The sequence below is a fragment of the Ammospiza nelsoni genome, chromosome Z (genome assembly GCF_027579445.1).
Source record: "Ammospiza nelsoni isolate bAmmNel1 chromosome Z, bAmmNel1.pri, whole genome shotgun sequence".
Lineage (NCBI taxonomy): Eukaryota > Metazoa > Chordata > Aves > Passeriformes > Passerellidae > Ammospiza > Ammospiza nelsoni.
Window position 1 is genome coordinate 34,422,144 of NC_080669.1, and position 13,882 is coordinate 34,436,025.

The following is a 13,882-nucleotide window of genomic DNA, read 5'->3' on the forward strand; positions in this document are numbered from 1 at the left end:
TCCAACCGCACACACAACAAGGATCAGGTCCAGAGAGTCAGCATGTGCATACAATCTGATCTCTGCAATCACTGCCTTTTCCTGTCAGCCATTTGTTGAGTCTTAACAGTACCTGTGAGAAGGACCCACAGAATTCAAAAGACCTATGTATGTCTGTAAAATAACGTGTATGTACAGGGTTCCATAAGTTTGGAGCTGTAGAACGCAAAATGTAGCTGCAAATGCTTTGAGAAGGGAAATCCCAGTGTGTTCGTATGTATGCCATCTAGCAAAAATGGCCCAAATCAGTTCTGTGGCATTGATGTGCTAATGGAATACAAAATATAATAAATAACATGAAAAAGTTTTTGAGTTCAAAGTCTGTTGATAAAGATCAACAAGATAAAGAAATTCTATTTCCAAACCCAGAGAAATTCCAAATCCCTAACTTGGAACAGAAGCACATACAAACCAATTTTCAGGTGATCTTTCTTTTCCCATCCAATCATTTCTTTATTTCTGCAGTTTATGCTCCCCAGCAACTCTGGTGAATTGCTCAACCATTTGCTAAAATGAGTTGTCAGTATTAAACTCCACTACATAAAAAGTTCCCTCACTGGAAAAGAGGTCAGATGTTCAATTCATTCTCCTCTAGAGAAGGTTAAAAAACACACATTATCAAATAAGAAACTCTAATTTACATTAGCATGCTCTAGCTGAGTAATCTCTTGCTAATCTTGGCCTGAGTGCTAGAGTTCAAGGCACAGAACTGATTGCAGTTCTCCAGTATCTAGAGGGGGCCTACAAGAGAGCTCTAAAGGGTCTTTGACAAGGGTACGTAGTGATAGGACAAAAGGAAATGGCCTTAAACTGAAGACATGGCAGGTTTAGCTTAGATATTATGATAAATTCTTTACTGTGAAGATGGGGAGGCACCGGAATAGGGAGGCTGACAATGCCCCATCCCTGGACACGTTCAAGGCCAGGCTGGATAGGGCTTTGAGTAGCCTGATCTAGTGGAAGTTGCCCTGCCCATGGCAGGGTTGGGTGGAACCAGCTAATATTTAAGGTCCCCTCCAGCCCAAAGCATTTTATGATTCTATACTTACACCATCACAGAAAGATCATTTACTCCTTTGTGTTTGAGATACTAGCACACTAGTTCTGGACAGAAGTCCAAGTAAGCAGCCAGAGGGAAATATCAAAATGGCTGTAACATCAACAGCATTTGTAGCTCCAGCTTAAATCACCCTAGGTTAACCAAAAAATCCATTTTTTTCCACACATGCTCCCCTTCCTAATACACATATCCCAAAAGATAAACCCCGAGGGTTTGAGACCAGACAGTAAAGAAGATACAGCCCACAAACCTATCCATACTCACAGACACTCTCCCTGTGAAGTATAGGAACGCCTGCATGTGCAAAAATTGCATATGGAAAGTCAAGCAAATTATGCACAACTGGCAGACAAGACCAAAACCTACAAAGAGTCTGCATACCAAACATAAGACAGAAGATTCAGGGTCAGGTGAAGAAAAAAAATTTCTGATGCACTCCTGCATGCAATTAAAGCAAGTCACACAGAATATGTGTGTTTTAAGATTGATAGGAGAAATTATACAGAGCATTCTTACAACAAAAGTAATTCTTTACCTACCTGTTTATGCATCTCTATATTCAGCCCATAGGACATCTCGTAATACTAAGAAAAAAGAAAATTACTCTATTAGACTTTGCAATTGTGAAAACTATTTTGGAATTCACTTTGACTGAAACATCATCTGTACAAAGACATGCAAACCTACACACATTAATTTGCCTTGAAGAGTTCCTGGAACTGCAAAGAGTGTGTTTCCAAATAAACTTTGTTTTTTGCTTTATCTACATTGTTTCACGTCATATTTACAAAGAAAAGCTGTAAAATAAGGCAAAAACAGACAACAAAATAATGAAAAAAAATCGCAAGCAGAGTCAAGGATTAAAAGCAGAAAATTGTGAAGATTCTATTCACTAGCATACATAAAACATGCCAAAAAAACACCCAAAGTGCTTCAAGCATATAAACATATAAATCAGCAATGTCTAACAGACCAATTCGATATTTTAAATTAAAAAAAAAAGAACGCAAAAAATTCCTGTAATTAAATGGCAGGTATTTAAAAAAAAAAAAGGAGAGAGCATGGAAATTCAGGGCCAGAGCAGACACACCAATCTAAGTACGTCCTGCTGTGCCCCAGTACTGCAGGGAACTCTTTTCAGTGCAACGTTAATACCAAACAATCTCCAAGACTTAGGCATATCAGGCATTAAAATGACAACTGCGAGCCTTACAATTTGCTTGTGCTCTCCCTTAAGATTTTTTCAAGGTTATTTACTCTTTCTGTGTATACAAGAGTATTACTTGTCTTGTGCATATGGAAAATGGCTAATCCCTCAGAGATGTACAAGAGGAGAGATATCAAGAGTTCCTCTAGAGTTATCATGATCCATCATACAATTACCTGTTTAGAAACATCTTTCTATGCACATAATTTAACCAGGCAGACCACAACAACTGAGGAAATCCCTTTCACAGCTGAGATCACTGACATTCTCAATTTAATGAAACAATGATTCAGCTGCCGAAGAGCAACAGTTCTTCTAGAAAGCAGACTTTGGATTTGCATGCACTTACGTACAATTTTGTCTTACTGCCATCACAGAAAAAAATACTTTTCAGAACCATTTTACAGAACCATGACCACTGGGAAAAGTCAGCAAAAAAGTCAGCAAAAGAAAACATCATCCCCAGGCGCACTATGGAACTTGCACACAGCTTGAAAGGGCTGACAAGTGATTTACTAGCATTTGGAAGAAACATGCTCAATTGCTTAAAGGATTAAAAAGCCAGCTTCACACAGATACTGACCACTGCAAAGAAGTTAAAAGACCCCAGAAACTACTGATTTATAATGGAAGCACTGATGCAACCTCAACAACAGCAGCGCTACTACAATCTTCCTGTTTGCCTCCAGCAACCCGAATGTATGTCAGTCTCAGTATGCCAGGCTAATAGACATTTTGAATTTGTTATGCAGCTTGCTTACCATGACATAATGTCGCTGCATCTCTGTCTTCTCACTGGCCAGTTTTTCACATTCTAGCTTTAAACTGTTCAAGACACAAAAAGGAAAAAGCATGGGTACTTCATAACACTAAAGTGACATTCTCTTGAGCACTGGCTGCTCCCCTTTTCTCCACTACCCAAACAAAAATGCGTATTCCAGTTCTTGCTTGGGAGTTTAGGATGGAGGTTTGCACTTTTCCATTTTCAAAGGATACCATGCAGCATCCTCATCTCCTAAAAGAACTGCAGACACACATGTGGTATCCACAGAAAATTATTTTTCTGACAAAAAAAACTAAACACTGACACTGGTTCACAGAAGAAGCACGCAGGGTTCATATCTTTTAACAGTTAAGCTTGAAAAGCTACTAACAAAAATGTAATTTGGGTTTCAGAGTTTTTATTTAGGTGTTTTAGAAACACCTCTTTCTTTTACTCGACCCACAGAAGAATCACACGCACATTACCACTTCAAGAAAAACTTGTGAATTTGAATTTTTGCTATTTGCTATTACTGATGACAGAACTGCAAGCACAATACTACGTGTAATTTAATGAATACCGTGGTAAATACTAACGCCTCGAGTGTTTATTTGGTTTTCTGAAGCCCGCTAAACAATCCTGCCAGAAGTCACTTGTCACTTTGAGGACACAGCGCTGTTCCACCTAAGGATAATGAAACAGCTCGCCGCCTCACTTCCAGGTTATCAGCACTTGACATGTCAATGAAAGGCGCGAGGGGGCCGAGCCAAGACAAGATGCCTGTCCTGAGCGGCATTTCGAAGAAAAGCAGCGGACGAGGCCAACCAGACACATATTTTTCTATCAACACCCGCCCTCCCCCACTCCGCACCCAAAAGTAAACAAAAAGACCAAAAGAAACAAAATAAAATAAAATAAAATAACATGAACAAAAACGGAGCGCGGGGAAAACAAGAAAATCCGCTCGGCTCGGGGCCCACCGGAGCCCCTCGTCCCCAGGGTCGGGAGCGGAGCGGGATGTGGAGGAGCCGGCCCGGAGCGCCTGGCTGGGGTGGGTCCGCCCCGCTCCCGGTTCCGCCAGGGGTCCCGGGCCCCCGCCCCGCCGTCCCTCCGGGTGCGGCGCGGAAAACGGCGAGAGGAAAGACTGCGCGGGGCTCGGGCAAAGTAGGCAGTCTTACCTGTGGTACTGAGCCTGCAAAAACTGAAACTCCTCCTTAATCCGATCGCAGGATTCTGAAATGGTGAATTTAAAGGGCTGAGCTGGCTGGTGAGGAGCCTGCAAGCAAGGAACATCAGGTCTTTTAATCGCCCCCTCTCATCCGGTCACCACCTCCTGCCCGCCGCCGTCCCCCACCGCGGCCCTCGCACCGGGTCTCCGCCGAGGCGCAGCCCCCCGGTCCCCGCTCGTCCGCGGGCGGAGGCGCGATGCCCCAAACGGCCCGAGATGCTGCCCCGACGTGTCCGCCGGCGGTGCGGGACCGCCGCTGGAAGAGGTGTCGCCCGCTCGGACCCTCCGCACCGCCGGCAGCCGCGGGACGCGGGGCTGGCGCCGGGACCGCCGCGCACCGGGCGAGGGCAACTCAAACAAGCCAACCCCGACCCCGGGAGGCGACGGCGACGCGGCGGACAACAATAAGAAAATGGCTACAACTCCGCGGTGCCCGCGCCTGAGCGCTGCCCGCGGGGCCGCCGCCGCCACTCACCGGGTGCCGGGTCTGCGGGTACATCTTGCTCAGGTCGCGGATCATCCACGCCGCTTCGGGGGGCGCTGGCGGCCGGAGCGGCGGGGATCAGGGCTGCAGGCGCGGCGGCGGAGACAGCGGGCAGGGACGCCCCGGCCCCGCCGCCCCGGGGCTGGCGGGGCACCGCCGGCAGCAGCGAGGCGCGACGGCGGCGGCGTCCGCGACGCTCGGGGGCCGCTGCCACATCCCCCGGGGGCGGTCAGCGGGCGACGCCGGCCGGGTCTCCCGAGCTCCGCCGCCGCTCCACGGGCTCCGGCGGGCTGCGAGCCCCGTGCGGCGGAGGGCGAGGTGGAGGAGGGCGGGGAAAGCCCCTCCGCCGGCGCCGGCGCGCGCTCCACCGGAGATTCCCCCCACCGGCAGTTTTCCTCCCTTCCTGAAAACTTTTACTGCTGCTGCCGGCGGCTCTCCCGGCGCCGGGCGAAGCGGGGCGCGGAGCCCCGGCGGGGACGGTGGCTGCGGCGGTCGGGCGGCTGCTCCGCTGCCGCGGCGGGGGTGCGTGCGGTGCGGTGCCCTTTTGTGCGGCGGTCCGGTCTTCGCTGCTACCGCCCGCACCGCATCTCCCCCGCTAGTGCTGCTCGACCGCCTTTTGTTTGGTTTTTTTTTTTAATTGAAAAAAGAAATTTAAAGAGCGAGAAAGATTTAAAAATACGCTACGGTCTGGGCAGCTTTATTTGTGTCTTTTTTTTTTTTTTTCCTCTCTTTTTCCCTCCGCGCCTTTCGAAACTCCGGGAAGTGGCGGTGGTGGCGGCGGGGACGCGCAGAGCGGAGCCCCGTACTCGGCTCGTCAGCGCAGCGTGGTCCGGCCCAGCCCAGCCGTGTCCTACCCAGCCCGGTCCAGCCCGATCGCCGCTCCGCGCCGCTCCCACAGCACGCTCTGCCGAAGTGACTCCTTTGACCAAATTTAGCAGCGGCTCGTCATTAACATTCTGATACATATTCACAGCAGCCGGAAGGCCGCCGCCGCGGGGCACCCTGGGAGTCGCAGTCCTCCCGACGCAAAGACTGCCCGCATGCGGCCGCTCTGGGGACTACTTCTCCCATCAAGCATCGCGACGCTGTCAGCCGCTCCCCTCGCGGCCCGCCCATGAAGGGCGGCGGCGGCGGCCAATGGGCGGCGGGCTGCCGTTAATCGCCGCTCGGCACTAATGCCCATCACTTCGCCGCGAACAAATGGGCGCGCGGACCCGGGCAGAGGGGCGGCCCCGGACTCTCCCCCACGTGGGGTTCCGACGCGCCGCGAGCCCGCAGCCAATCAGGAGGCTCCCCGCCGCCTCTCCGCCTCCGCTCGCCCGCCGCCCGAGGCGGGGCCCGCAGATCGCCGGCGTTCCGCGGCGCCGGCGTTCGAACAGGGGAAACATTTGTTCAGCCGTCAATCAAAGTAACGTGGGGCCGGTGTCGGCTGTCGCCGCCGCCGCCGCTCCCGCCGCCGCCGCCTCCTCCTCCTCCGCGCGGGGCGGTGGCGCGGCGGGAGCAGGGGGCGGCAGGGGGCTCCGCCCTGCGCCCCGCCCGCGGGCACCGGCGGGGACAGGCGCTAATGAGGGGCAACGTCGCCTTAAAAAGGGGGGTACGGCATCGCCGCTGTCCTCGTGTACGGGCGGGGGAATTGCCCCTCCGCTCCCTGCCGCCAAGGCGAGGCGCTTCCGCCTGCCCTCGACCCGCCGGACCGGACCGGACCGGGCCCGGCCCGGCCCGACCGGGCCTTTCCCAGCGCCCGAGAGGGGCCGCAGCGGCTCTGCCGGGGCAGCCCCGGCCGCCCGACGGCTCCGTCAGCTCCCCTGCTGCTGGGCGTGCGGAGCGGTGCCCTGCTACAGTCGCCGAATGCGACGTCATTTAAGTTTTGTTGCTGCCTTATTTTTTTCTTTTTCTTTTTTTTTCCCCCGGCTTTGTTGAAGGAGCGCCGCCTGTACTGGAGGAAGCGGTGACAGGGCCAGGGTGTTCTCCACTCGCAAGAGGAGCTCTCCAAGACCCGGTCGTTGAATGATCCATTGTAATGCCGCGTTTGTGTTCGACGGGGCGTTCTGTCCCGGCTTCGCAGGGCGGCTGCGGCCTCTGCCTGCTGCACGTTTTGGAACGTACAGTACGCACACCTGGAAGCGACCTGCGGCGAGGAAAGGACAGGAACTACGGCTTCGTCTCGCTGCAGCAGCCGCGGCTGCTGCGTTTTGCAGGCTGGGAAGCAGGCATCAGAAAGTGTTTTCCCAGGCCTGAGCGTCGCATGCTTTCTCCAGGGCTGTCAGTGAAGAGCTGGAACGTGAACACCTGATTCCATACACATTCTCCCGAAAAAAAAGAACGATTTTGCACGTAGTAGTGCTGTGTCCTAAAAAGACCCCAGAACAATTTTTCTGCAGAGCCCCGCTCTAGACAATGCTGTGCAGTGACACATGCATGAGGGATAGACTCATATATTGTTGGGGCTTTTTTCTTCTCTGTGTCTGTCATGCTTATATTTGCCTTCAAGCAGTTTGTATTCCTGATGAGTTGCAGCTTAAACCTCCATGCAAAATAGATGTGGTTTAGTCATGTCATTTTTGATATACCAAATATATAATCTCAAAACATACACTCAGCAATTAATACCCTAATGATGGTAGCTAAATTATGTATGCTTACAGGTTTGGTTGTAAATTCTCTACTGCCTACAGATCTCTGGTTAAGGCCTGCAGCTACTGAGCACCTTGAGGCCTTGACAGGACATGCCACCAGAGTTTTACCACTGAGATTTTGCCTTGCAGAGTGACCTTCAGGGACTGATCCAAGGGAACAGTAGTGGTGCTGGTGATGATGAAGGTGGCATCCATCTTCTGCTGCTGCCTAGGACTCAGCTGCAAGAGTACACACTAGGAATTCCACCTTTCTCTAGAACTTGTTACCAAAATCTGCTCCTCTGTGGTGAGTGCTATGATCACTAGCCTCTGGAGCAGTTTGCCACACAGATTCTTAATCCTTTTGAAAAAAGATTTTCCCTAAAATTGCAAGTGCAAAATGGGCCAAAATATGTCCATTCCTGTCACCTTCTGTTTTTGTACCACCAAAAATATCTACACATTACATATTGCAGTACTCAGCCTCCAGCCTACTTACATGTGTAGTTTCTGCTGTAATTTTATATTTACCAAGGTCATAATCAGATTTCCATAGGGATTTAGACCTCTAAATATTGTTTAAAGATTTCATTATAGAACACTTGCCTAATGATGAAAATGCTGCTTCTCACATGTCTAAATCTTCCAGCACTAAAAGTGATTTTAAAAAATTAATCATGAGCACTGCTCACTAGACAGAGGAGCACTTCCAATTCCTCTGAAATAGAGGACAATCCCCATATGCCTGGACCAAGTCTTGACATTCAGAAGTATGGCTGCCAAATCTAGAAACGCTTAAGTGGCTGTCACTGAGAGTGTGAAAGCTGTGCAGGAACAGGACAATTCACTCTGCAGAGTTACAAGCACCTTTAGACAGCTGATGGGTGTTTACAGTGGATATCACTATCAAATCCACAAAGTGGACAAGGTATAACCCCAGTTATAAAATAAATTGTATATCTGAAGAAACTGAGTTCTGAAAATAACAGCAGGATTAATTGTTCCCTGTTGCCCTGCATGAGTCTGGCATTAGGTACAGAGCCCCAAACCTAAAGTCAAAAGAGTACAGCTTTTTGGTCAAAGCCATCTCTGGTCTTCTTGCGCCAGTCAGTTTACCAGTAATGTTCATTAAAGCTTTACCAGTGTTTGGTCTTGCTTGCCCATTGGTCTTAAGTGAACTTGTGTAGCCAAAAGTAAGGCAGAGCTTGGTTTGCAAAGCTTTAGCAAGACATCTATATCCATATACTTAACTCTTTATGTAACTAATCAATGTCTATTTTTGTACTGTTTCACAGCATTCTGTCAGAATCAATGAGACTCAGAAGTTTAAGAGGAAGTGTGCTATAACTTGCCACTTTTAAATTATGTGAATTAAGATCAGAATGTCATTGTCATTCTGTTTCCCTATCTTTTGTCACTTCTGACATAGCTTTGATGGCTCTTTAAATATGGGCTGTTTTGTATTTAAAGTTCCTTGTTTTTTCCTTTTATGAAAAATCTTTTGTGCTAGGTTATATAACCTGTACTGTTACCTTAGAAGTCGAGAAGCTAGATTTTAAATGTTTTGCACATATTGCTAATGATTTCTCATGAGTGAATTGACTACAAGAAATATTTAGGCAGTTTTGTATGCACAGTAAGTGTGCTGAGTTTTTACTGGTGTAAAAAAACCCCTATAAAATATCTCAGCAGAGCCAGAGGTTGCAAAATATCACTTCCATTCTTTTGTCAAGAAAAGCAACTGGTTATTTCAGTCCTAATAGTTCAGAACTAGCCTGCTTTTGATTGCATTCAAATTTTAGAGTCTGAAGTGAACAGAACAATACGTATTTAATTGAATAAGTGAAAAAACACTTTTTCCCCCTAAGATTTTCTAGCCCACTTTCAGACTCCTATGATTCTTCTTTTTTTTTCCCTACAGTCATATCATAATCTTAGTACAGATGTTAACAGCACTAAAGGACCTTTAAGAATGGGTCCTGAGGCTGTTTTATATGTAACCCCACATATTCCCTGTCTGGAATGATTGTGGCTGAAGACCAAGACCGTTGTGCCTAGCACCGCAACTTATTACACTTTATTTTGGGACCAAGTTACAAGGTCACCATACTTTCTCAGCTGTATACTCACACACACACACACACACACACACACACACACACACACACACACAGAGGCACAGACACTCATAAAAATAAAGTGTTAAACTGATGATCAGTTCAGAATGCCCCAGAGTAAATTTTGTATCTCTACACATATTTAAGTTCACTGTGTAACAAGTGCTCTTCTTAGCTTTCAGAAAGATAAAATCAGTGAGGTTGTTAGTTGAATTGAAACTAAGTTTTCTCTGCTTTAAAATTTTAATAATGGTCTTAAGTCAGTTACATTCTTCTACTAGTGGAAGAATGTAGCAGCATGACACACAGTTTATGATCTGGTGTTTTACAAGTGCTATCTAGTGACCCTGTCTCAGCAAGTTTTTGAAACACTCCCTACTCACAATTAGTCATTAATGACCTTCGGGATATGTGGTTGCTGGTAAGCACATTAAGGGAATTTATGGTACTATGCATAATGCAATTTTTTATATACCAATTTATATGTAGCTGCCTTGCAAAACAAGAATTTTCCATGTTCCAAACTATTTCTCATTGAAGTCTTTTTTCTTTTACATTGCCAAAGTTGCACTTTATTTAGTTCTTTTATAGGCATTGGTGGTTTGGATTATGATCTTTACTTCTGCTTGATTCACTATATGCAGAATTCTTGCAATGACACAGTTCTGCTTACAAGAACTGCACTTCGTATGTGGTAGGAAAACCTGTGTTAAAGTACTGACATTCTTTTCTGCAGGAAGAATAATAGTTTAGTTATCCTGTACTAGAACCTGTATTTGCAAACTTACTTGGTGCAAAATGGTTCAGGCAGATATTTGCAATTAATTTTTCCTAGTCAGTGCTTCTTTCTGCATTAAAATTGTGAACTAGCAGTAATGAATATTTTTATCCATGGCCAAACCACAACAAATTCTTTAGGAGGAAAACTTTAACTCTCTCAGAGAAGCCTCAAAAAGCCCTGTGATGTCATTAAGTTGTGTTTAAGCCTTTTTATAATGTTCAATATATGAGTACTACCTAGTTGAGCGACTGAAGTCCTTAGGCCCACCTGGAACATTTGCTAAATGCATATGGCTAAAAGGCTGCTTATTCCACATTTTGTGGTAATACTCTTAGTTGCAATAAACATGAAATAAAGGCAATAAGTCTTGAACTGACAAAACCAGACCTGAACAAAGCATTTTCTTACAGTTATACCTTATAGTCAGATTGCATCTACATCACAAGTTATATCCCTGATAAGATTACAGTGTTTCATACTGCATTTATTCATAGGAAACACCTTTGTCTCAGTAACTTTAAATCCACCACTTGATTTGCAACATCAGATACAACATTTTCTTAGCTTACAGAAAACTAATCAGATGGTTTTATAAGAAAATATATGGGCTGGTCTAAGTGCTAAAATCCAGAGTTATAACAAGGAAATCAACCACTCACACAACAGAGCCTCTCTTGCATTGACCCCCAGTAAAAGAACAAGGATTTCCTTATCAGGAGTGATAACTGTAGTAGAGCACATGGCCTATCATGCTACCTCAGCTTTCAATCTCTCTAACCAGGTTTTGTTGCTTACTGCAATGTTAGGAGTTTACTAACCATATTAGAAGATGAGGTGAATGAACTTAGCATTCCTTCTTGCTACTTAAGATGTAGTCTGTGGCCTTGAATGAAAAGAAAGTTCTCTCAGCCCTTGCAATACCATTAACAAATGTCACTGTTTCGCACTCTGACACACATTGATTAATAAATAAACCCAGTTCTTTAACTCTTTAACTCATGTTTTCCTAGGTGCAATAAATATTATTCTGCATTTTTCAAAACACTAGCTTTTCCAAAGTAAATACTAAGTTGAAAAGGAAATTTTTGTAATACAATTTTGATGAAAGAGAAACCACCACTTTGGAACTTAGCATTTTCAAATTGTTTATATTTTGACATGCAAGAGAACTACACAAACCAATTTAATTCTACACGTTCAAAGTGCTTTAAGTAGGATGAGAAAAGGGTACTTCATACTCAAGGGTAAGAGGCCAAAAGAAAGAAAATTAATTCTAAATGGATATAGTATGTCTTTAGCTTAATGTTCTTTATAGTGGCTCTATTAACATTAACTTTGGCAAAACTAAGTAAACTGAGCAGCACAAAATTATCTAATACAGAACCTCAAAAAAATATTTTTTACTTATTTTCAGTGTTTAAAGAGTGAAAATAGGATTTTGTACTTCTCCTTTTCTCGTCCTGTACTGCAAATTTCCTAGTTGCTCTGAAAAGGTGCAGATGCCATTTCTCTTTTAATTTTTAATTATATATTGAAATTGAATTACAAGCTGTCATTGTACTGCAGACTCTATCAGCACAGGAATCAGGAGTTTAGATTTATGTCTTGTGAGGCAGCTCAATTTCCTTCAGACCTTCCTTAGGAGCATCATTCAAAACTAAGATGTACACACCTCTTATAGTAGCTATGGAATTCCTATATGACAAAGATAATTGCATTTAGCAGAGATTGAATTCAGCAAATAGCTGCTGTAAATATATATTTTTCTTCTAAACCCATGGAAAACTAATTCTATGGCAGTGTGTTTTTATCTGATGAACAACCAGGATTATTTTCTAAACACACTTTTCCTTCCTAAGGAAAGTAAAGAAGAATTCCTCTCCAGTTGTTATTCAGAATGGAAATAGTGATGTTCTTCAAGTAAGTCCAGTAGTTGAAATGTGAGCTCCCTGTCTTTCAGTGCAGGCAGTTTTGAATTTTTAGTGTATTTCAGCATTGAAACTTTTGAACAGCACATGGATTTTGAGAATCAATTAATGCATTCTGTGTCTGTGTTTAATGGATAAATCCTTTATAGATTCGTGACCTGGACATGAACATATCCATGGAGTCATTTCTTCAGAAAATGGTCAGCAATGGCTTTTGTAGCTTATATGCATATTTTGTAGTGATGCAGAGAAATATTGCCAAGACATCAGATTATGTCAAAGCCACATATGAGGTTACCTTTCTGTTATTCCTGTTCACACAGACTTGGAGAGTTGATAATTCACGCTTCCTATGTTACAGCCTTGTCTGAAGAGTGGATCCTCTAAGTGGGAGACTCCGTCCTGTCTTCTAGGTATGCTTTATAGTTGGGGTCAGAGTCTGGTCTCCATGAAAACTGAACACAAACAATGCAGTTCTCTTCACTGGGTACTGACTAAATGGATATTCACAAACCATAACTAGAGAAAGTAATGAGGAAATGTTTGTTATTTGAAGGACTCCTTCTATTTTTATAACTGTATATACATGCAGTGATTGTCACTCCAGGTACTCCAGGTACCAGCCAGCCCTTTAACCCACACCTGTCTGAAAGGTAAACAATGACATTTTGTTCCTGATAACAAATCCTTTCAATAGGGTGATCTCATGAACTTCTGTAAAGTTTACTTAAGGAAACAATGAATGGAGATTTACTCCCTACTTGCTTGTAGCTCAAGTGACTCCATCAGGTTATATAGCACTGCTTTGGATGAACACTGGTATGAAAGAAAGAAAGGATACAACCCACAGAGGCAAACTGATTTGGGCTAAATTTGAGGGGCAGTTAAATTGTTTACTTTCAGAATAACTTGCAAGATGTATTGGATTGAACTTGATCTGAGCTGGCTGAAAACAAAACAGAGAGTAATTTACTTTACAAACAAATTTTTTTTAAATGGCTTCCCCCTCCCCCCCCCTTAATTTTAAAACAGCACCTGACATAACAGAATCACTATCAGAAAAATGAGGGATAAAGTTGAAGATAGCAAATTAATAGTATCCCGTTTAAGAACAGTCAGTCACTTCTTGCAATCAAAACCATGCTAACATGTGGCCTGTTCAAATAAAAATTACTGGCCTAGAGCCAAACACTAAAAAGTAATTGATAATAGATTTTTTCAGAACCCAGTCATCCATCAAATGTGTCACTCCTCCATAATACTTTATTGGCCTCTTTTGCATTAAAATTAAGAAATCTGGCAGAAAATAAACACTCTTGCTTTCCAGCTGGTCCTCAGAGTTCAGAAGAGTTGGGTGCAAACTGAGCTTAATTTCTCATTAGAACTAATTTGGCACTATTAAGTCTGGTCACGTCCAATAGGATGTTCCATGACCACAGATTCACAAATAATGTAGTTTACAAATTCAATGCTATAGGTCAGGTCATGTTCAATAAGAACTTGTGCAATCACAGATTCATGAATAGTGTGATGAACCAATCTGGCACTATAGGTCTGGTCACATTATACAAGAGCCTTGGTAGCAAAAATTCACAAATATTGCAGTTTATTGAAGCAACAGAAATACAGATTAGGAATTGCTGTTTACAAATGCATTAGC

At 44.6% G+C, this 13,882-nt stretch overlaps 1 protein-coding gene across 2 annotated transcripts in view; it reads right to left on the reverse strand.

The window, feature by feature from the left end:
- Positions 1 to 4,992, reverse strand: part of LOC132086619 (transducin-like enhancer protein 4) — a 99,039-nt gene extending 94,047 nt beyond the window's left edge. For both annotated transcript variants that reach the window (XM_059492435.1, XM_059492433.1), the window contains exons 1-4: positions 4,773 to 4,992; positions 4,248 to 4,345; positions 3,068 to 3,131; positions 1,639 to 1,683 (exon numbers count right to left, since the gene is read on the reverse strand). In XM_059492435.1, coding sequence (XP_059348418.1) covers positions 1,639 to 1,683; positions 3,068 to 3,131; positions 4,248 to 4,345; positions 4,773 to 4,817 — 252 coding nt within the window. In that variant the 5' untranslated portion in view covers positions 4,818 to 4,992. The remainder of the gene's footprint in view (positions 1 to 1,638; positions 1,684 to 3,067; positions 3,132 to 4,247; positions 4,346 to 4,772) is intronic.
- Positions 4,993 to 13,882: the final 8,890 nt, after the last annotated feature.